General features: G+C 40.1%; 1 protein-coding gene across 3 annotated transcripts in view; it reads right to left on the minus strand.

Annotated features, from left to right (window-relative positions):
* The window catches only part of ltbp1 (latent transforming growth factor beta binding protein 1), a 126,637-nt gene that overhangs the window by 95,007 nt on the left and 9,227 nt on the right, over window positions 1-22,403 (minus strand). For all 3 annotated transcript variants that reach the window (XM_061040845.1, XM_061040844.1, XM_061040843.1), the window contains exon 3: window positions 4,454-4,811. In XM_061040845.1, coding sequence (XP_060896828.1) covers window positions 4,454-4,811 — 358 coding nt within the window. The remainder of the gene's footprint in view (window positions 1-4,453; window positions 4,812-22,403) is intronic.

Raw genomic sequence — 22,403 nt, forward strand, 5'->3', positions numbered from 1 at the left:
GAAGAAGTGGGAGCAAATTGGAGTTTAGCGTCTTGCACAAGGACACATCAGATATGTGGCTGCAGGAGATGGGATTCGAACCCCTGACCTATCACTGAGCCACTGAGCCAGGAAGAACAGCTGTGCTCTAGGAAGCAGTTAATGGGGATCCTACAAATAAACAAATGTGAATACTTGTATATACTGTCCCATAAATACCTCATCTCTAGTCTGCAATTAAATGTTTATCCATTTTTATTCATTCATAGTCACTATATTCACTTTATCATATCAACATCCAACTCATACAACTGTTCTTAATTTACCACACGTGAAGGTGTTCATACAAAGTATATATATATTGTTATTGTCAATACTATATTTCCCATTGAATTTGATTATTGTCAGCACATTTTTATTTGTTCATTTGTGTTATCTATTACCTTTGTCCTCTCATGTGAGCTGTTGTGACAGCCAAATAAAGTCTTACATTATATTATCTCATTTGATGTATTTATTTTTTTTATTTTCTATTTGTTTTGACTATTTTGCTTTGTTTTATATCAAAAGCACGTTGGAACTTTTATTTTGAAAGGTTCTACATAAATAATGTCATAAATTATCGTTTGAATGTGAACAACAGGGAGAGGAAACATTACATTTCTGAAATTGATGGTAATATATTGCAGAGGTCACATAACTATAGAATGTGTTTGTAATAGCCGATGAAGGTACTTGATTTTAATAAACAATACGTGTTATCCATAGTTAGGTGTGTAGCTGACATGATTGACAGGTGGGCGTGATGTAACGGTTTGTCAAGAGGCTTTAAACCTGCTTCAGCTCTCAGCCTGTCGTTAGGTTGACTGAAAGTTAGGAAGAGACAGGATTTCTAGAATGGCGTCTGCTGCCGATGAGCCTCCGGAGCCCCCTGAAGTAAAAGGTGGCTGACGTCACTCTGGCTTCATCCAATTATATTTATATGATTCAGATATCAAACTCGAATCTATTTCAATTAAAACTGATAATATACACATTTGTAATTACATTATACTTTCCGATCTCTTTGACTCTATCACAAACTTAAGCTCTCATGATCTGATAAAATATTCCTTTCCTTGGGTTTATTCCCCTGTTTCTTATCCTATCAGATGATCTAACTGCTCCATTACTAGAACCAATAGGAGGCCAGCTCCTTGTGAGAGATAAATCCCTTCTGCAAATTGAGAGCAGCTTTCGAGGACACTGATCTGGTAGCAATTACTTGTGCCTGTGCAGAGCATTAAAAAAAAAAAAAAAAAACTCTGACATATTACAGAGTGCATGTTGGACAGAGCTCATGTAATATATTCAATAACATTTCAGATATCATCCATGAGTATCACACGTCGGGCCTGATCTGTGCCACAGTAATTGGACCTATGCATGGGGATTTGGGATATTTCCATTTACACTCTGCAAGAAAGTGAGCAGAAAGATGTGGGGGGTTTTTTACACACTGTTTGGACCTGTCAAGACATCGGGGAAGTTTTAACCATGCTTGATGTGACTAAACATTCTCCAGTCGTCTGCTGTGGTGACAGGAAAAACAAACTAACAGTTAACCACAGCGGGAGTTAACAGCATTTCAGCTCCACTTGTGAAAGTGCAGGGGGAGACATTTTTACCCATTATTACACTGATGGATGGTGATAATGTGAGTATACTGGCCAGGCAAACTGTAATAACACAGACTAAGAAGTGAGAGATCCATGCTTGTAAAAAAAAACAAAAAAAAAACACACACAATATTCCCCATGCTCATAGCAGCAATTGTGTAGAGTTGGCTGGCAGGTCTTACCATTCAGCATGCTGTCAAAGAGTCAGCGTGCGACTAAACACACAGCCGGTGTGATTATCACCAGACGAAGACTCAGGTTAGGGAAATGTTTGACAGAAAGCGTGCTGTTAGTGCCAGTGAATTACGAGAAGGTGTGAAGCAAAAACACAACGCTGAGAATTGATTGTTTATATCTTTTTTCCCCGTGCTCCCTCAATCGAGATAATTAGCCAAAAAATGGAAGGCCAAGATGTTAGAGATATGAACCTGAAGGAAAAGAAGACCTCTCTGTAAAATCCAAAACTGTGAAAATGTGGCAAAGTAACACAAACAGGCCTCAGGTTGATATAAACATGTACTGAGCAGACCATGCATACACCACAAAGTGTAATCCAAGGTTTGCCTCAGGACACTTGAGCTTGAGTCTTTAGTTTTATTCACATTTTAGTTATTTGTTGCCCTCAATAGTTTTGGTCTTGTTTAAGTGGACCACAACTCAAAACATTGTGGTCCTGTTTAGTCATCTAAAAGTCATTACATTCACACCGTGTCTTAACATCATACAAGCTTTATATATCACGTTACATCGTGCATGATCACACGCTGGCTGTCCGCACTGCATCTATTAAATAAATAACTCTGTGAATTTCAGTTTCCCCTTGCAAACAATATGACATCTAGTGCTTTTGTATTGAAGGTGGACAAACTGAAGTGCGGTGCTTTGTATACAGGCTGGTCAATAAACGGCTCGCGGTGAGCCGAAAATACGTTTTTCTCAGGTGTTGTCGACACAAGTCGAAGCTCAACATTTTAATCACGGATGTGGATATTATTTATGCACTGATATCTCCCCTTTGTACAACAAGTTTACAAGCTCTGTTGAGTGAGAAAAGCAAGTGTCAGTGCCTTGTAGAACCCTCTCCGTCCACGCTCTTTCTCCGTCTACACGAGTGACAGAGAGGAAAATGGAAACGGGGCGTCTGGGTAAAACCGGCGTTCAGCATCCCTCACAGGCAGTTTGGACACTCCAATAGGAAACAAGAGAATTAGGCCGATTTTATTGGTATGGACGTTCTACCGAGTCTTAAATCTGTAAACCACATTTCACTTTCTTTAAACTTTTACTTGTGGAAAGTGCAATGAACACATATGTCCAAAACAGAGAAATGAACAATAGGACTTGACCTTGTCTCCAAGTGCAAAAAGGATGTATTACACTTTTACAACGGCCCCTAACTGTACCTGTGGTGACAGACATTCACTTCTTGGTACTCTCAACTGTATCGTCATCTTTGATGATTTAGAGATGGTAAAAACTGTAAAAGGTCAGACTAACTATGTTCTCTCTATGCACAGTTAACATTTAGTTAACAGGGGCAAAAAAATTGAAAATGTCAAGTATTTTACTAATGTTACCCAGGGAGCTTTATGTGGCTTTATCATTGACATGCATCTGGTAGGTGCATCACCGACAAATAGAAAGTTGTTTGGAGGCAGTGACTATTTGTAACTGTGGTGCAGTTGTTGCAGCTAACTTTTGTTGTCCACCCTAACAGAGCCAACTATTTAGTCTTTATCTGTCATGGCATTATGAACATGAACATGTTTTTTTCTGGTCAATACGTTTAACAATAACATTGGCCTCTCCATTTGTTCATGAAAAAGACAACGCAAATAAATGCTTATCACCAACATTTCATGTTAAATATAAGCAGTTTAAAGGCACAAGAACAGGAAGGATTGAGAATAACTCAAATCTAAACTGGAACATTTGTAGGACATTTTCCTTCATTTTTTCATCCACTGCCTCCTTCCATATTTTTGTGAAATGTCATGTCCTGTCCTTCTACTGAGACTACACCTGACAGCAAACTATATCAAACAAATGAGGCCCCTCTGTTTCTTAAAGGTGTTAGATGATCTGTCTTTTATGTGATGTTTTAATCTTTACTATTGTGTTATGTTAACCTACTTTCTCCACCTCCTGCTCAAATAGATAACTCATCACTCTACCATGCTGCAGTCATGATCCCAGATCACTAAACTCCTTCTAATCTAATTATATCCATTCCTGTGTCGATATCACAGCAATGGGAATAGAAATCCAATGCTGGGTAATATACTTGTTTTATATACTAAATAAAATGCAGGCAAACTCCAACAAACTGTTGAACTTGCACAAATACATTGGCAATGATTCAGTACTAAAATATGGCCAACATATTTGTGTAATTCAGACAGTGTTCTGTCTCTTTCTCTCACGGCAGCTTTTGGTAAATAACATGACTGAAGAATTGCATTTTTTTTTTTTAAGTTTTGGGACTTTTTAGTTCCATCAATCACAAAAATAACAGAGATGGTATTGTTTTAAAACATGTGGTATTGAAAAGTATCAAAGTATTGTGAATTTTGACAGCGCCATGCAGCTGGACTTTTAAATGCTGCTGTGAAGTGGAACCATTTCAAAGGAGAAGTCAAGAGTCATCAGTAGCAGGATTTATGGGCAGCTCGGGCAGTGAAAAAAAACATGAGTTGTCCTAGTGACCTCTCACAGTCAACTAGTAAACTATGTCACTGTGAAGACGGTACAACACAGCATGAGGCTCCACTAATATTTTCTGAATAATTAAAGGGGAAACAAAGCGTGGTACTCACTGCTGCTGGATGTGCTGCTGGATGTAATGTGGTCTCACAAGCTGAGGGGCTGGCTTGACAGTTAGTTTCATCTGTGCCATGTTGCTGGGTGGAGAGGGGGCAGAGGCGTAACCACTGGGGGGCACTTGTTGAGGTATGGGCCGCTGTGGGACCACGTTGTATCCATTAGTGTGACCAGTTGTGTGTCCGTTTGTGTGACCAGTGTTGTGCCCGGTGGTGGGTCCATTCCCGGGCATTGCTGGGAAGGGGTGTGTGGGCACCTTCTGTTCGCATGCCTTCCCGTTGGAGCCAGGCTTGCAGACACAGAGCTGAGGCCTGAGGCACATTCCTCCATTCTGGCATTGAGGGATGCAATTGGCTACAAAAGAAAACCCAGACAGAGGAGAGAGAGAGAGAGAGAGAGAGAGAGAGAGAGAGGGAGAAGAAAAAGAAAAGGGGAAAGAGAGACAGATGGAGAATGAAAATGAGGTAAAAGGTCAGACATACTCAAAAAAGGGAAACAGATGAAAGCATAAAGATAAACTCTACTTGACTTTTCATGACATCAAATGACCACTCGTTCACTTTGCACCTCATTCATTTTAGCATGAATGAAGAGCTTACATCACACACTTTGACAGAAAGGCACAATCACATATCATCACAGTTTCAAATGCAAACTTGTGTACTTTTAAACCTGGTGGTTCAAACAAACCCTGCTGCATTTGCCATCTGACTGTTTCTTTGGTTGGTGTGGAAGCTCTTAATTGAAGTTTTGAGGACCAGATGCCTCAGATTTAGACTGCTTTGGGTGGCAGTAACTCAGTCTGTAAGGACTTGGGTTGGGAACCGGAGGGTCGCCAGTACAAGTCCCAGTGCAGACCAATTCTGGAAATTGGTCTGGTAACGAGTAACACTTCCTGAGCACCATCCCCTGAGCTGTATTGCACCACACATAATGAGCTCCTTGAGTCCAAGTAGAAGCTTTTAAAAATATATATATATGTACAATATTCTAGATTGTTTCCAAATAAAACACTCATGAAACAATCACATTGACCTTTGACCTCCAAAATCTAATCAGTTCATCTATAGGTTACCTGTATTTATGTACAGGACCCCCCACACATTTAAATATTCTAATATTAAAAAAAGGAGCCTTATTTCTATCTTTGTTTGATCAGGGTGAGCCAGAGTCTGAAAGTGAGTGTGTGCTTTTGATTTTATGAGGGAGAGAGCTGTTTTCCAATGAGGTGTAAATCATTTCAGGAGGCGGAGCTGAAAACTGATCAGCTAAGGCTCACTTTGACCCATGTTCATAAATATAGCCTATAAGGGTGGTGGCCGTTCCTATATACAGTAGAAGAAGGACCTCGCTTATTACCCCCATACCAATTTTTGACAATTAGTAGGTTGCTAGGAAGGTCTGGACAGAGTAGGGTGGTTATTCTCCCATTTAAGTTTTTGACTTTCGTATTTCTGTATACACTCATCACAGTAAGAAAGTTAAAAATTAGGAGATCAGGGCTGTGAAGCCATGTTACTGTTTGCTAAAGCAGCTGAAGTCCAAAGATGTCAACAGTAAAAGTGTCTGAGAAAGGGTTGAGGAAACCATGTATTAATCAGACTTAAAGCGGTGCCCCGGCACACAGGACACATCAAGAAGACTAGAGCACACAGTTATAGTTGGAGCGTTTTAATGAGGTGCAGCAGCAAACCGACATTTTGACACAATGCAGAGGTGGTGTCACTGTTTAAATTGCCTGCGCCCAGTTTATAGCTGTTTCTCGTTGGATGGACAGGTTCTGGGCAATGCTTTTGTCTAACATATGCAAATCCTTCAAGCCAAGCTCATGTTTACAACTTATTTGTAAAAAGAAAGTTGCAGTGAACATAAAACAGACTGCAGCCAAAATGAAAGTGAATCCAACAACACATGTCAAAGCAACATAAATGTCAGCACAAATCTATGTTCACAGACACACACAAGGTCATCTCTGCATATTTTTCAACTTTTGACACAAGGTCACCCTGCTTTAACGAATTTCCCTCTGGGATTAATAGTTTATTTCTGATTCTGATTCATGCTTCACATATAGGTCCTGTTGTAATAATTTGTGCTGTACAGGACTACACGTATCTGTGATAGCTTACTGCCGTTACTGCTTTTTAATTTCTCCTTGTAGCATCTACACACTTAGATCTCATTACATTCTGTCTCCAAGAATCACCACATTGTGACAGATCAGTAATACAGGTATCTGTGATGTACATTAAACAAATAAAGTAATAGCACACCTTTCCTGCCGGATGAAAAATGTTAAATGAAGCTGATTTGAGACACACAAGATGGGAGTGAGATAGGCAGCATGAAAGCAGAATAACAGCCACGGCCTATCTGAGCTCCTGTGGCTCTTATAATACAAGAGTTCATTCTACAAAGACATCAAATGTAAACATACCTGCATGCCAATTAAGAGTGAGATGTCTGTTTTCAGAAAAACTGTATTCAAGTGTGTCAAACACAGATGTAAGGAGGAGGAATTGAGTAGCACTACGAGTAGCATAAGACAGCCACAACCTGAAATCACCTGCTAAAAAGCATACACTATTATAGTTACACTAATGAGAGGAAGGGATCCCAGTGGAAACATATTACTGTACAGACATGTTGGTGTTAAAATGTTTGCATTTTTCCATTGATAAAGTGTTGGCACACGTTTATCTCCAATGAGTCGCCACATTTTTTTCAATACATAAAGATGCCTGAAAAAGCAAACCCCAGTGACTCATACAACCCAAGGTAATTTTGCAAAGCAACACAAATACATCAGTGCATAAGAATTCATATTCACAACGGATTTGGTCTTTGGCCTTCAAATACTGCTACAAATGAAAGTTTTTTTTTGTTTATGTGCTGGTGGTTTAATCACTTTCAGTCTCTGAGGTTTAAAACTCAAACTGGTTTACAGATAGAGGTACTACAGCAACACTCCCTTGGCCACTTTCAAAGGAGAAAGTGTATGTGTCAGTGTGTGCGGGCATGTGTTTTAAAGCCAGCAGGGGATATGACTCAGAAAGAGGCCGGTCCCCCTCGCTCTCCCCAGGGTCCCATGTGGGTGTGTCTCCTCCTCTCTAAGCTTGTTAGACTAATTAGCGGCTTTGAGATTTTGTGAAAATGATTAATGAAGGGAAAACCAAATGCCTGATGAAAGACATCTGCTGGCACAAGGAAAACAGTTTTTTACTTTTGCCATGCCACCCCTCTGCCTCCCCTCCCACTTCATCTTCCCCCAACCTATGGGAAACACCAAACGTGTCCAGATTTCTCTGGAAAATCACAAGGACTCTTTTTCTTTACACAAATTAGAACTTGTCCAACCTGTCCACAACCCATATGACGGATAGGATGCAGTGTGATGGATTAATCACGGTAGAGACTATACTCTCTCTGTGTGCTTTGAGAAAATTGTTTGTTGGATCGTTTGTTCCAAAAAGTAAATCCCATATTTCCAACCTTTTTCGTGAGGACACTTGCTACTGTGTAGCCATAGCCCTTAGCTAGTCATGCTAGCTAACCTTGCAGTGTCCACTAAATCAATACCAATTAGTCTGAGGGTAGCTGATGGCTAGTTGGGGTTTCATCTATAGATTGTATAAAAAAGTACAGCACAAGAGCATGAGATAAGTGAAACCTAAAGATTTAGAGCTCCCCCTGCTGACTGGATGCAGATTGGTCATAAACCTCGCCTCCTCCATGTTAACAGATGGTGCATTGGGCAAACTTTAAAATCAGACTACTCGTCAAATAAATGTTATGAAATGGTTAGTTTTCATTAGTAATTTGATGTGAAAGACAGAAGATTTACAGCTCTGTTGACTAGCAGAGTAGAGGAGAGGAGGCATAAGGACACTAACACAACTGAACTCTGTATCTGTCAAACCGAAACAAGAATCTGTTTCGCTGTGTACTGTACTGATCTGAGGGATCTTTGACTGGTTTGGTTTATCAGTAAGTTTATTGCTGGCTTTGGTTAGCGCAAGAGTCTAGCCATCATTTTGGCTCCAAATTAGGGAATTGCACCAGTGCTGAATAAACCATTAAACACTGTCACCCTCACTGTAGCCCCAGCTAGTTGGCCTTCTCTTCTTGCTCTACTGCCTGGATGTAAAGTAACAGTGTTCAGATGGTACCTCATAGGAACAGCGTGCTTTGACAGTATTTTGATCTAGATAAATGTAAAGTTGTATGTAGGCTGTGTCAGGTTGAACTACATATCAACCAGCCAGAGCATTGCCTAACCACATTAAGCGCAGGTATGGGGATGTAAACCTGTAAGGGCGACCAAAGGCTGCTGTTGCTAGCACTGCAAACGTTAGACACACTTGGCAAACACATTTGAGACGCTGTGATCCTGCTTGGTCTGAAACGTGAAACAGCACACAGACAATAACTACACAAGATATGCTTCCCCTTAATCCAAATAACGCTTAATTTTGACAATTTTTAGTCTAGTTGTTTAACTTAAACCCTAGTCAGTCCGTCTGAATTTACATTTCTGATAAACCCACCATGAAATTAGTAACTAGAAGCTTCCTCGCTCCAAATGATGTCAAAAGTGCAATATGTTAGCGCCAATCAAGGGGGTACTGTTGTTTTGTTTTTGCACAACAAAACGAGATGGAGATGAATTGTCCACATATAAACAGTCTATGACTTTATCTGATTAGCCAAATTGTGAATTTGTGGCCAATATTTTCATGGCCATATCTGACTAATCAAATGTACATAGTTAGCACTTTAAGCAAAGTGTGTCATGGGTCACCAATTAATTAACTGAACAAAAAAACTGAACATTTGAAATGTTTTTATACATTTAATGCTTAAGTATTAAGGAAAAAGTAGCATAAAAATGCTAAATTTTCTAGGACATTTGCAGCCCAATATATACTTTGAAAACAACCTGAGTTCAAATGTTTTTTGTTTCACAATCTCTTATTGACTGAGTTACACCCTGAGTTATTACCTCAAAGATGACATCATTTCTTTCCTACCCCCTAGAGCTAAGTTATTTGTTTAAGTTTGAAGTTACCCCACTGTTAATTTTCCATTTTGGGATTTTTTGCTTTCTTTTCCGAATAGCGTAAATAGTTTTCATTGCCCCTCCACCCCTCTCTGGCCTGGAGCTCAGGCTGCCATCTGTTCTGCGAATAGTTTTCTCTCTTCCTCTCCCTCACACTGAGGTCAGCTACATAACAGCGATGTTCTCTGAAGGGGGTGACGGACTAAGTGTTGGTAATTTACTTGTTAGCTGGGGACAGGAAAAAGATCAGTCATGCTGATGTCCTTGCTCTTTTGATCAGACCGCGCTGGATATGGGGCTCAGGGACCTCCTCCACACCTAGACCCGAGGTCTGTAAAGGAGTCTCCAAGAGTTCAAAATATTTTGTGTGTGTGTGTGTCAGAGTCAGACTGTGGTAGAGATGCAGAGTGAGAGGCAGTAACAGGGAGGCATAATGATTTTCTTTGTCCCACTGCCTTGTTGCAAGACCTTAAAATGTCTAAGTGGAGGAGAGAAAATTGCCAGTGCTTTATGGGTAACTGCTACAGCCTGTTTAACCTTGCATGTGGCTGGGACAGATGTTCTCTGAATTCAGAAGTAGGTAGCGGTGAAATGCGACATCGATATATGAGGTATTGAATTCCTCATTATCTGAGTCACTGCTGGCCCTCACAGTTCAGATTAACTCTGATAAGACTGTCTGTGGAGAGTCTATGGGCCTCACTAATCCTGTGGGCGAGAGATACGCTTATCTTTCCTCTGGCCAGCAATGACGCTGCACCTTAAAGCCTCTATCATATTAAACATCGCAGTTATTCACAAGAACGGACTAAATCCACTTTGACTTGAATCCAATGCGCTGTAATATAACAGTGCACATGGTCATTTTATAACAAGATTGTGTTATTGGGACCCTGTTGACCACCCTGTCCCAACTCACACCTACCCTCTGCGTACTGTCTATCTGCCACAGGTGGGAACAGTGCATCAAAAATGTTCTTCTATAAACTAAGAATGTGTGAAATGTTACATATAAATACAGCAGAAATCAAGTATATCCTCTGTAAATATCTCTGAATGAATGACTGTCTACAATAAGTGAGAAGTGTGAGTCCAGCCAGCTGAACTGTTGTCTTCAAGTTTACATGGTTAAGACGGCCTATATCCTACTCTGTTCTTTATAGAATGTCACATAAGTGTGTTTAAAACTCGGTCATTCCATGTCAATATGAAGCTATGAGTTAACCACAGTGTGCTAACATTAGCATGCTAACACAACAATGAAGGCTACAGGCGATTGCAGCTCGAGCAAAAGACAATTTAGTCCACTGCTTGCGCTCAATGGTGCTTAATTATGGTGTGTTCTAATCGATAGCTCCTTTGTCTGAATGTGAGTGGCGAGGGGCTGGAGGTGTGTCACTGTAGGAGAGCGGAGGTGTCCACCAAACAGCAGTTTGTTTTGGTTTCATGCTGGTGCTCAAGGGCGACATCTACTGGATCAAAAAGTCGCACGTTCTTCCTTTAACCGTTATCCGTCAACGAAGGTGTCAACTCCGTTAGCTGTTCATCAGTTAATTCTGTTGATAATTAACTGAAGTTATCATTAACTTATTATTAGTTTTAGCAACTTCAGCTGCAATGTGAATAGATTTGAGTTGTTCAGAGGCCTTGATGACTTAGAAAACTCAAAATTACACACGTCTGTATTGAAAGTCTACAAATAGTAGAAACTTTTCTGATCACCACCATCTTCAGAAGAATATTCATATGTCAAGAAGAACTTCACAATACAGTAAGAGGGCAGAGATAGGCATTTTGACTCGCTATTCAATAAGCTCTGAAGTACAGGACACGGTATGCTCTGGCTCAGTTTGTCCGACATCCATTTTACAATAGAATAGCAGGATATCTTGGAATTTACCAAAGGTGTGAGGTTTCGATTATCATTTTCAAATTAACCTCCATGTTAAAATTGTATTAAACAAATTAGCGCATGATTAATGGTTTACAGGTTAATGGACTTGTGTCCAGCACTGATATCTACCCCGTAACCTCCAACAGTTGGAAAGAAATTTCCCCCTCCTCCTTGTGATGCTGTTTTATACATTTATTATTTAGTAGTCATGAAATTCATTGGGAGACAAAGCTGTATACAGTCTATGGAGGTTACTGTAAACATGCCACCCACAGATTGATAACTGCTAGCTTAAACCATGACGACCATGTTTGTCTGAATACTATGTCTTCCTGTTTGCTTGTTATTATATAGATCTTACATTAATAAGTTATGTTTTGCTTTAGCTTTATAAAAATGATACTATTGGCAAGAAATTTGAATCTGTTAGTGGTAAACTCACAGAGTATAAAAAGCATTAAAACAAGGTTAACAAAGTTTCCATCTGGTCACATCCGCTGCTTACATAACCACTAAAACCAACATTACCTCATCACTACACCTCCTGCAGACAGCTGTGTTGAGAAGATGAAAGCACTTTGTAAGAGAAGTTACGTCTTTCTTTTACTCACTTCCAAAAGAATGCACACACTCATGAGATCAAGATGTTTACCACGCCAGGTGTACTGCTTCTGACAGGGACGGCTAAAATCAACATGGAACTTCAATTATAACAACCCGCTTTTCATGGATGTTATAACGGGATGTTTGTGTAGAGACAGTTCACAGTTATTCTCTTCTAATATAAGGGTTAACTACACCATGTTTATCAAGGAAACTCCTGGGTCAACTCAGGGATTAGAGCACTACAAACGTGATTCACCTCTTACAGGGGTAAATTACCATCAATCTCAATCAATCAATTTTTATTTGTATAGCATCAACTCATAACAAGTGTTATCTCGAGACACTTTACAAAAGAGCGGGTAAAAGACCTTACTTATTGTTATGTTACAAAAAGCAGGTAAAAGACCTTACTCATTGTTATATTACAAAAAGCAGGTAGAAGACCTTACTTATTGTTATGTTACAAAAAGCAGGTAGAAGACCTTACTTATTGTTATGTTACAAAAAGCAGGTAGAAGACCTTACTCATTGTTATATTACAAAAAGCAGGTAGAAGACCTTACTCATTGTTATATTACAAAAAGCAGGTAAAAGACCTTACTCATTGTTATATTACAAAAAGCAGGTAGAAGACCTTACTCATTGTTATGTTACAAAAAGCAGGTAAAAGACCTTACTCATTGTTATATTACAAAAAGCAGGTAAAAGACCTTACTCATTGTTATATTACAAAAAGCAGGTAGAAGACCTTACTCATTGTTATATTACAAAAAGCAGGTAGAAGACCTTACTCATTGTTATATTACAAAAAGCAGGTAGAAGACCTTACTTATTGTTATGTTACAAAAAGCAGGTAAAAGACATTACTTATTGTTATGTTACAAAAAGCAGGTAAAAGACATTACTGCTACATTTTCTGCCAGTTCTTGCATTTGTTGCTGCATCTTTGTAGATTTTAGTCTGGATTATGTGTTTAATTTATTTATTTAATGTCATCGTTTGCTCTGATTTTGAAAAGTTAGGCCACCATGGTAGTGTCAAGTTATATGAAGCTAATATCGTCCATATTGTGTGAATACTCTGGGTTGACTTATTATCAGGATGACATCCAGCTTCATGTAACCAGAGGTGCTGCCTGAATATAGGCAAGGCAGGCAACTGATGTGGGGCCCCAGAACTGTAGGGGGCCCCTGACAGCAGTGTCCCAAAATGTTCTAATTTTGCAATGACAGTAAATAGTAGGAAACCTCCCTCCATCTGAAAGGAATCACTCTCCTTGCCGTACCAAGCGTTGCATGCATGCATTCCTGCTGTGAAATCCAAAGTTTATCAATGAAATTCACGGAAAGAGAATGAAGAGTATCCGTCTGTAGGAGAGAAAAAAAGAAAGAGGAAGAGGAGTAAGCTTTGGGACACTGGCAGACATAATGGTGATGTTTGGAGGGGCCACCAACTGATTTTTGCTTAGGGCCCCAACAGACTCTAGGATCACCACTGCCGGTGACCACTTAGCATGGTTTCTTTTGACAAGGTATCATCCATTGTGTAGTTACAAAAAACAATCCTATTAAGCTATAACTTTACATTTGAGTTTATGCAAAATGGGAGTTTCACATTTTACAAAGAGTATTTCTGTTCCAATCTCCCATGGTCTGTCTTTTCTGTCTGAATTCATGCAAGTTTATGTACAGATATTCAATGTATCAGCACTTATGGGTTCAAGGAGAGAGAAAGATAAATACAATAATAAGACCTCAATCACATTCTTGAGGGGAAGGTAAACAAGGCTTTTTGACTGCTGAATTTAAAACTGTGCAGGTTATGATGGATGTGGTTAACTACATTTATATAAACATCCATTTTTTTTTTATTCCCAGGTGTAGCATTAAATTCTGGACTTTCATTACCAAAAAAGGAAAGCCATTAAAATGATATTGAGCAAACAACAACATAGATGTAGTCGAGGATCATTCTCTGCTGTTGACACGGACCAGTGCAGGAGAATAATGAATGATGCTGTTTTGTGCAGCGTGCCGTTATCTGTCACTGCAGGAAATCCTCCCATTGTTGGATGACTCATTTCAGGGAGCTTTTATCGGCTGAGCTGGTTAAGTGGGGTGACTGTGGACATCTTCCAGACACAATGCCGAGCGACAGTCACGTCTTAATCCACTTGAACCCCACTGTTGCCCGTTGAACTGAAGTGTCAGGCACATTGCTAAGCTTTTACTGCCCCCCCCCCCCCCCCCCCCCCGCGCCCCCCCTTTCACCTTACAACACCTGCATTCAGCACGCAGGCCTCCGGTATCACTGCTGCTGATGGACACAATAATGAGCTGTAATGACCACAGCCATTGGGCAATGAGCAGCAAATCACTTGAGTCAGCAAGTGGCCAGGTGTTCCTCGAGCCAGCCCACGTGGAGAAAATATATTTTTTCGGGGGGGAAGAGAGAGAGAAGCCTTTTACATATGGCAGATGGAAAAGTCAGTATACTATTGCCATATATTTTATGTGCGTACAAAAATGTACAGGGCTTGTTGAGGAATGCTTACCAGTAGTTCCACTTATATAACCTGCAGAATAGTAGCCTGCCAGCAGCAGCATTTGTCATTTTAACAAATAGAAGAAACATTTAACAAGAGACTAAGAAGCTGACACCTAAACGTTATACTCTTCCATTGAGAAGCAACATTGGAAAAAGTGATGAAGATGTTTGAGGACAGTGCAGCAGAATTAAAGGCTGATTTGCAAAAAAAAATGTTACGGTAGGAAAACACATAATTGGCAAATAACTGAATCGAAAGGTTATTTCTTACTTCTTATTTATCTTTCTAATTCTGCATTTTATGTGGCTGCGTTATTTCATTTTTTAACCCATTTGTTAGTGAAAGGAAATCTTAAGCCTATCGATGGTGGTCGTCATATTAAAAATACAACCTAGTCAACCTAGTAACAGGCATAGATGAGGAGCTGAGGCGAGGTTTAAACCCTCTGGCAGACAGCTACAACCTGTCAGCTTACAGTCATATCTGTCACGTCCCTAATTATGCACAACTCACATCCTTCATAAAGTCTAAGAGTTATGCATACAAGAGTTGACCGGTTTGGCCGTTGTCAAGACGAACGGGCGAAACAGACCTGAGGAAGAGAATATGTTTACGGACGATGTAACCCAGTATGATTGACATGATGTTTCAATCACAGCAGCACATACAGCGACAGTACGGCCGCTTTGAGTAGCAGTTCCCGCTTCCTTATGCAGCGGTCTTTGACGTAACGGTCAATGTTTCCATGGCAACGATAAACATGTCCTTTCTGTCATGGCGGCTCTTTCATGGTGGTTGCCACGACAAGACACGTCCCGTTACAACTATAAAATTCTGTATTTCTCTGGCTTTGATAACAAAAAATATATAACATAGATTAAGTCATGTTTTATTAATCTAAATATTCTAATAGACTTCAACATATTGCACCTTAAAGCTAAAAATTAAACCAAGTTTGGGAGGAAGTTGGAGTGTGTGTTTCTGTATTTTTCTTTCACATGTTGTCTTTTTTTATTTCCTGAAAGTAATTCCACAAAGTTGCAAAGAATCTTTTTTTCTGTGTGTGATTACCATAAGGTCTCCACTTTACATGGAATTGACAAAGAGCTACTTTTCCCAGCAACTCAATAACTGGCCAACATTTGACTTCATCCAGTCTGGAGGAGGAAGTGGAATGTCTCCTGATCATTTCTCTTGAATCGGATGATTTATTTTAGAAAGCTGAATCACATGTTGTTGTCGGATGTCTGCCAAGAAAAGAAGCAAACAAAAACAAACTGTGCTCCACAGCAATAAGGATATGTCCCAAATACATCTTATTTATGGCAGTCAGGAAAGAGGCACAAGGAACATTCAGAGCTCATCACCATTAACAACATGAGTGTAAGACTTTTGACCTCTGCTTGGATAAAAGGTTTGACTTCTGCCACATAAAGAATGACTAACAGGTCTTTTCTGTTTCAACCTTTCCTTTCAAGTCCACTTAAAGCTCCTGTGAGGAGTGAAGAAACAGACTGATGATGTTAAGACTGATGACTCTGTATGAGCTACAAAAGCAAACAAGACTATTATGATAAAGATTTCATATTCTTCATATGGTTATTTTTAATGTCTGAAATCGCTGCCGTCAGGTAGGTGTCATGCAAGGAGATGGACAGCTTGCTGCAGAAGCACACTTACTCAGGACTTTCCATCGTAAAGATTCTTGCTGAATGAAACATTGACTGTTAAAAGAATACAGGATTAGATCTTTTGTTGAAAAAAATTAACAACTCACAGGAGCTTTAAGACACCTGAGGAGGTTTTCCTCCGTTTAAAAAAGAATCCCATCCAAACGCTAATTTCTCAAAAACATCTTCGTCCACATGAAAACGCAAAACACACTGTTACAGCTGTCATGAGCATGTCAAGTCAAAAACAATGTCCTTGAGAAGCTAAGATGTTCTCGCCATTTCTCTGCAATGACCATTTCCTTTTACAAAGTTCAAACCATTGACAAGCGGGAGCACTAGTTTGGTTACGGCTGCTATCGTACTAATCTTGTGAAAACAAAAGTGACAGCATCGCACAATGACGTCAAACAAAGGACAAACCGGCGCACAGTGTGACATTACAAGCCCGAAACTCAATTTTCCCCGTCTGCACATAAACAACTTAAAAAGGACATATTCTCCCCCTCCTCCACCTTTTCAAACAGTCCCCTGTGGTCTAAATGAAACATCTGAGCTGTGTTTTGGTCAAAATATAACATGAATCAAGCACCAGAGGAGGTTTGTGACCCTGTATAAACCAGCTCTCTCAGAAAGCTCCGTTTTGGTGTGTGTGTCTCTTTAAATAAAATGACCTTTTGTTTTTACAAAAGGCTAAAACGCACAGAAAAACCTTTTTTAAATACACGCCTACGTGTGGACTATGCCTCAGTGTACTGTATATTAAGTGCAAAAAAGCTCAGAAAATGTCCAATGTGTTGGTAACATTTGGACAGGAGGCCATTTTAACGTTGTTGAATTCCTACCTCAACATTTAAAAAAAAAAAAAGAAAGCCTGGTGTTGTGGGGGTTCAACTGACGACATGAAAGAACTCTCTATGCACGGCAACGAAATGACTCCTGGGGTCGTGTGCAAGGCAGCGCCAGAACAATATTGTTCATTCATGTTGTTACCCTGTTTGACAGCATCCCTTGTTCATGGAGGAGTGGAGAGGCGATCTGTTTGAAGTAGTCACATGGAAACTGAAAGAAAAAAAGCTGCTCTGTCTGCCTTATCTTTCAAATTGGTCTGCAAGGGAGATACGGGGGGGTCCGCTATCATTCTCCATAAAGCGGACTCATAATGCATTGTAAAAAGTACTGTACAATCGATGGTCACTAACCAAGAAATATATACCATCATGCATTGCGGTTCAAAGCTTTCACAAATGAAAAGTGGCATCTGACATAGTGGTGGGCGATATAACGATCTTAGATCGTGAAATTTTTTACGTGCTGACGATATGTCTTTATTCTATCATGCTGCAGTTTATGCTCCGGACAGTAAAGTCCACAAAAACAACTCCATCCCGGTTGTATGCAACTGTTCTGATATTTTTCCAAACCGACATGCCGTGAGCAACAGTTAACTTATCTGCATAGTTCGCACAGTTAAGTTTACATCTCGGATAGCGACACAAGAAACCTTTTAACGAGCCAGAGAGACGTTAACAGTCTGCAGAGAGACAGACAGAGCAGAGCTCAGACAGTCAGTGATGAGAGATATAACCCCGGTGTTTAAAATGTTTCTGTCGGTGTTTTCTGCTCTCTCTCAGTTTTTAAAAGTTACTTATCAAGCCTCTCCACCCAAAGCTCACCTGTTGTGATAACTGAATTTATAGGGATTAGGCTAAACGACATTACAAAGCAGCAGGCAGGTGAGAGTGAGTAACCATGGTGACTGTCTGTCTGTCAATCAACAATGTTGAATTAAACTCTTCTGTCAGTAAAACTTACTTTGATCATGGGTCACAGAATGAACACATTCTGTATTATGTTTGATTATATATAAATCATGGTTTTACACCCTTTTACACTGCATGTCACACCTACACATTCACACACTGATGGTAGTGATCACTATGTAGTATCATCCATCAAAAGTAACTAATGCCATTCATACACTGCCACCAAAGCAGTGGGAGCAATTTGGGGTTAAGTGTCTTGCCCACACCATATATGATAACATGTTACTGCAGCAGAGTCCTTTTCACAACATGTCCTGCCTCCTGAGAGCCGACAGGGAAAACTTCAAGTTTGTAGGCATACATGTGAAGATAGATAGATAGATACTTTATTGATCCCGAGGGAAATTCAAAAGCTACAGAAGCTGAGAATAACACATTTGTAGGAATGTCCTCAAATTTTAAGGAGTGCATGTGTGAATACAGCTTTTGTAAAGATAAAATGAACAGTAAAATCAAAGTGAGGGGCAGTATCTATGAGGAAATTGATGAAATTCACCTTAATCAGAGTGGTACCCACAATACAATTCTAAATTGTCACCTTGAAATTTCAAAAGATTTACAGAAACTTAGTGAAATTCATGTATTTTCTTTGGAGATGCAGTTCAAACTAAAAAAAAGGGAGCAAAAACAAACACTGAAAAGGATGGGGAGATGAACATTTACAAAAGCTCTAATTTTTTTAATTATTTCAACAAGTTTTAATGGAAAAATTGAGTGTATCACATTTAGCTTATATCCCACTGAAGCAAGTGGTGGTGGTGGTGGTGGTGGTGGTGGTGGTGGTGGGGGGGGGGGGGGGGGGGGGGGGGGGAATGGCTACGGACTCTCAAAGCCTGAGAACCAGAGGAATGTCTCCTATTGGTCACTGTGCAGTGTTTCCTGTGCCTGTATAAACAAAGCAGTCTCTCTGCACACACTGCATGTCTTCAAGGGTTCAGCTGATATGGGATCCAGGCGGCTGCAAACCAAAACACTTTTCACTGGTGAGGGCAAATCTTTTAAGTAGCACAGTTTGGTTCAGAGTACTCCAGCATTCACAGAGGACCTTTGGGTGTCATTAGGGTATATCCTTATGGGATTAAAATGATCTACTGCACAAAAAAATGTCAAATGCTTTGAACAAATATGTGTGTAATCATGGAGGAATTTTAAGGGAAGATCAATTACTAGCAGAAAGATTAAGAAATAACTTGAACAATACTGACTTACTGATAGACATCCCAGCTAAACGTTGACCAAAAACTGAACCCATAATCCTGTCTAGCTTTTCCGAATCTTTCAACTGCATTTTAGAGACAAAAGTGTCGAGTAGACTAACAGATGGCCTGAAATCCTCATCCCCAGAGCCCCATCAGTATCCATTTTCCACTGCTTATCGGGGTATGGGTCGCTTTGGCAGGAGGCCAAGCAAGGTAGGCCAGACACAGAGTCATGTATTACAGCTCTTCCTGGAGGATCTAAAGGTGTTTCCTTGGCCAGAGAGTACATGTAATCCCCCCTGTGTGTTCTGGATCAGCCTCAGGTGACGTGAATGAAAAACTATTCTACTCTGAGCTCTTTTACTGAGATATGAGTTCCTCTCCCTGTCTCTAAGGTTTAGACCAGACACCATGCGGGGCGAAAAAAAAAATGTATATCTGATCTCAACCTCAAATTTTATCGGACGCTCACAAATCTGGTGAGAGTTGAAATTTACTGATTGGTCAGAAAATTCCGAAATACCTCTTCACCATGACAGGCCACCTGCACTTCTTTTGTGGTCAACCAACTTTGATTACCAAATGAAGGGGGTGTGCCATGACACCTGTCAATCATTTACACTACAGAAGACAACGGAAGAGGATGCTACGGTGTTTGGGCTGTAAAAAATTAGCCCACTTAGAGAAACTGTAGGTTCAATAACATTTTAAAACAATCTGTGACAGTTATTTAACAGTTATTGTAAGAATAACGTATCTAATATTTTGTATAAAAAATGGACAGTTGAGCATATAAGCCCATTAATAGCAGATGTGCCTGCATCCTGTGCTTTCTAGTGATGTATCACACAACAGAGAACATATTCTGTCTCTCACGCTATCGCACAAAACATGGTTACTGTCGTCATAGAGGATCCTGATCAACACACACATACATTTTTGGTTCTAAATTGAATGATGGGTTTTATTAATTAGAGTTTTAACTATATCATATTCTTCAGATTTAATAATGTCTTTGTTTCAGACAGTAAGGCTTCTTCATATTTATCTCTCTTATCTCTTCATTTATCCACTCTTCAGGAAACAGAGCACCGATCGAGGCAGATATGATTTTCATGAACTTTACAGAGGGACATTCAGATGTTGAGCTGTTAGGAGACGAGGAGATGTGGATCATCTGAGGAAAAGCCTCAGGAGGAAATTATTCAAGGCAGCCACTAACTATGGGTTAGCAGTTACACATACACAGAGGTTCAGAAGTACCAACTACAGTGTATTGAGGTCAATTATTCATCAAATAAGAAACAATCGAAAATAAATGCAGAGTAAATTAAATGTATTTAATTGTAACATGTGCTCTATTTGATGAGGATTGTGACCCAATGTCTACTGCAAGAGACGTGTTAAAGAGTAGACTGAGACATTTATGAGAAATAAATCGTTGTGATATGTTTCTTTAATCCCACACTTAACACTCAAATTACACTAAAAAAAGTCAAAATACCAAAACCTTTTCCTTCTGGGTCTCATTCTGTTTAAAAAGGTCAGAGAGTGAAGGAGCCAGATGCTGTGAGATCTTTTGGACACGGGGAACACCTGCTGCTCTCTGGGGGACTGCAGCAGTCTTTCCCTTAAGAAACTCAAACAGATTAGCACAAACCTGGAGAAAGCTGTTTGCTTCCTAAATAATAGGTTAGCAAAGGTCTGCAAATAAGAAAGTGATCTAGCCAAAGAGTCTGGGCCCCCGAGGTGTAATCCATCCAAATCTGTTTCTCTTTCACTCTTAGACACTCGCTGATGCCAGTTGGACAATGTAATAACCGTCTTCTCAGGACACAGCAGGCAGCTATTTAAAAAAAAAAAAACATCCAAAACACTGGGCCTCATTCATAAAATGCATGTTTACACAGATTTGAGCTTTGCTTTTGCGTATTTTGGGTACACACTGACAACTATTGCAGGATTTATCAATGATTCTTCATAATGAAATGTTTGAGTAAGAATGTGTGTGCAGTAGACACAGCTTTGAAACAAATACATTAGTGTTATGTGGAAATGTTTAAGATCTGAAAATAAAAAGGCACAAGTTATGTAGCGCCTGCAGAGTCAGAATGCCCTTTGTACACACCTCCATTCATTGCTTCCTCCGTCATCCACCCACATTCATCTCACACTCCAATGAAAACCAGCCACAGTGCCCGCGAAGTCTGAATCCGTCCTCCAGGAACGGCATTTGTATAGGTGCAAGTCACCGGTGATCGGGGCGGAGAGTGATTGAAAGAAAGTCAGTTTAGGAGATGTGTTACCTCGGCATAGAGCGTGTTTGAAGTCCGTGTTATAGCCGTTTGTGTGACATCTTAGTCGCTGGAGTGCTGAGGGTTGGATTGTTGAGGGTGGTGTTGACCAGGGGGCTTGTATTTCTTGAACTGATTGTAATTTGGACATGAATATGGAGCATGACTGCTTTTACATCTCCAGCAGTAAACAGGGGTGGTGTTGTCTTTCTGCGGTGGTGGGTCATTAGTAGTGAACATCTCCACTTTCTCTTTTGGTTTCACAACTTGTTTTTTCCATTGTTCATATTGAGTCTGATTCGCTCTGTCTTTTTCCAGTTGTTGTCCAAGCCTCACCAGTTCATCCACTAAAGTAACTCTGCCTCGGAGCTGGCTTGCCATATGGGGATTGATGTTTTTGAAAATCAGCTTCAAAACTGCACCTTCCTGAATTTCAGGCTTCCACCTCTGACACAAGGAACGGTACCTAAAAGCAAAGTCTCTTATGCTTTCACCTTCGCCTTGAACTCTTGTCCTCACTCTCTCTGCCAGTTCATCTTCGTAATCTTCTGACAGAAAGGCAGCACGGAACTTTTCTTGAAAGTCTGACCAGGTATGGGTGTTTAAACGTACCACATCCCACCAGTCTCTCGCAGTTCCATGTAGGACATTTCTCAAGGTCGCCATCAACTCCTCGTCAGTCAGCGGATTTAAAGCCAGAAAATCATTACATTTCTCCAAGTACAAGAGGGGATCTGGTTCATCCTCCATCTTTCCAAATGATGGAAACTGCAGTTTTACAGGACATTTTCCTGTTAACCGTCCCCTGACCTCAGGAAGAACGGGAGAATCATGAGGAGACTGAAGCACA

The sequence above is a fragment of the Labrus mixtus genome, chromosome 6, assembly GCF_963584025.1.
Source record: "Labrus mixtus chromosome 6, fLabMix1.1, whole genome shotgun sequence".
In the NCBI taxonomy this organism is placed as follows: Eukaryota; Metazoa; Chordata; class Actinopteri; order Labriformes; family Labridae; genus Labrus; species Labrus mixtus.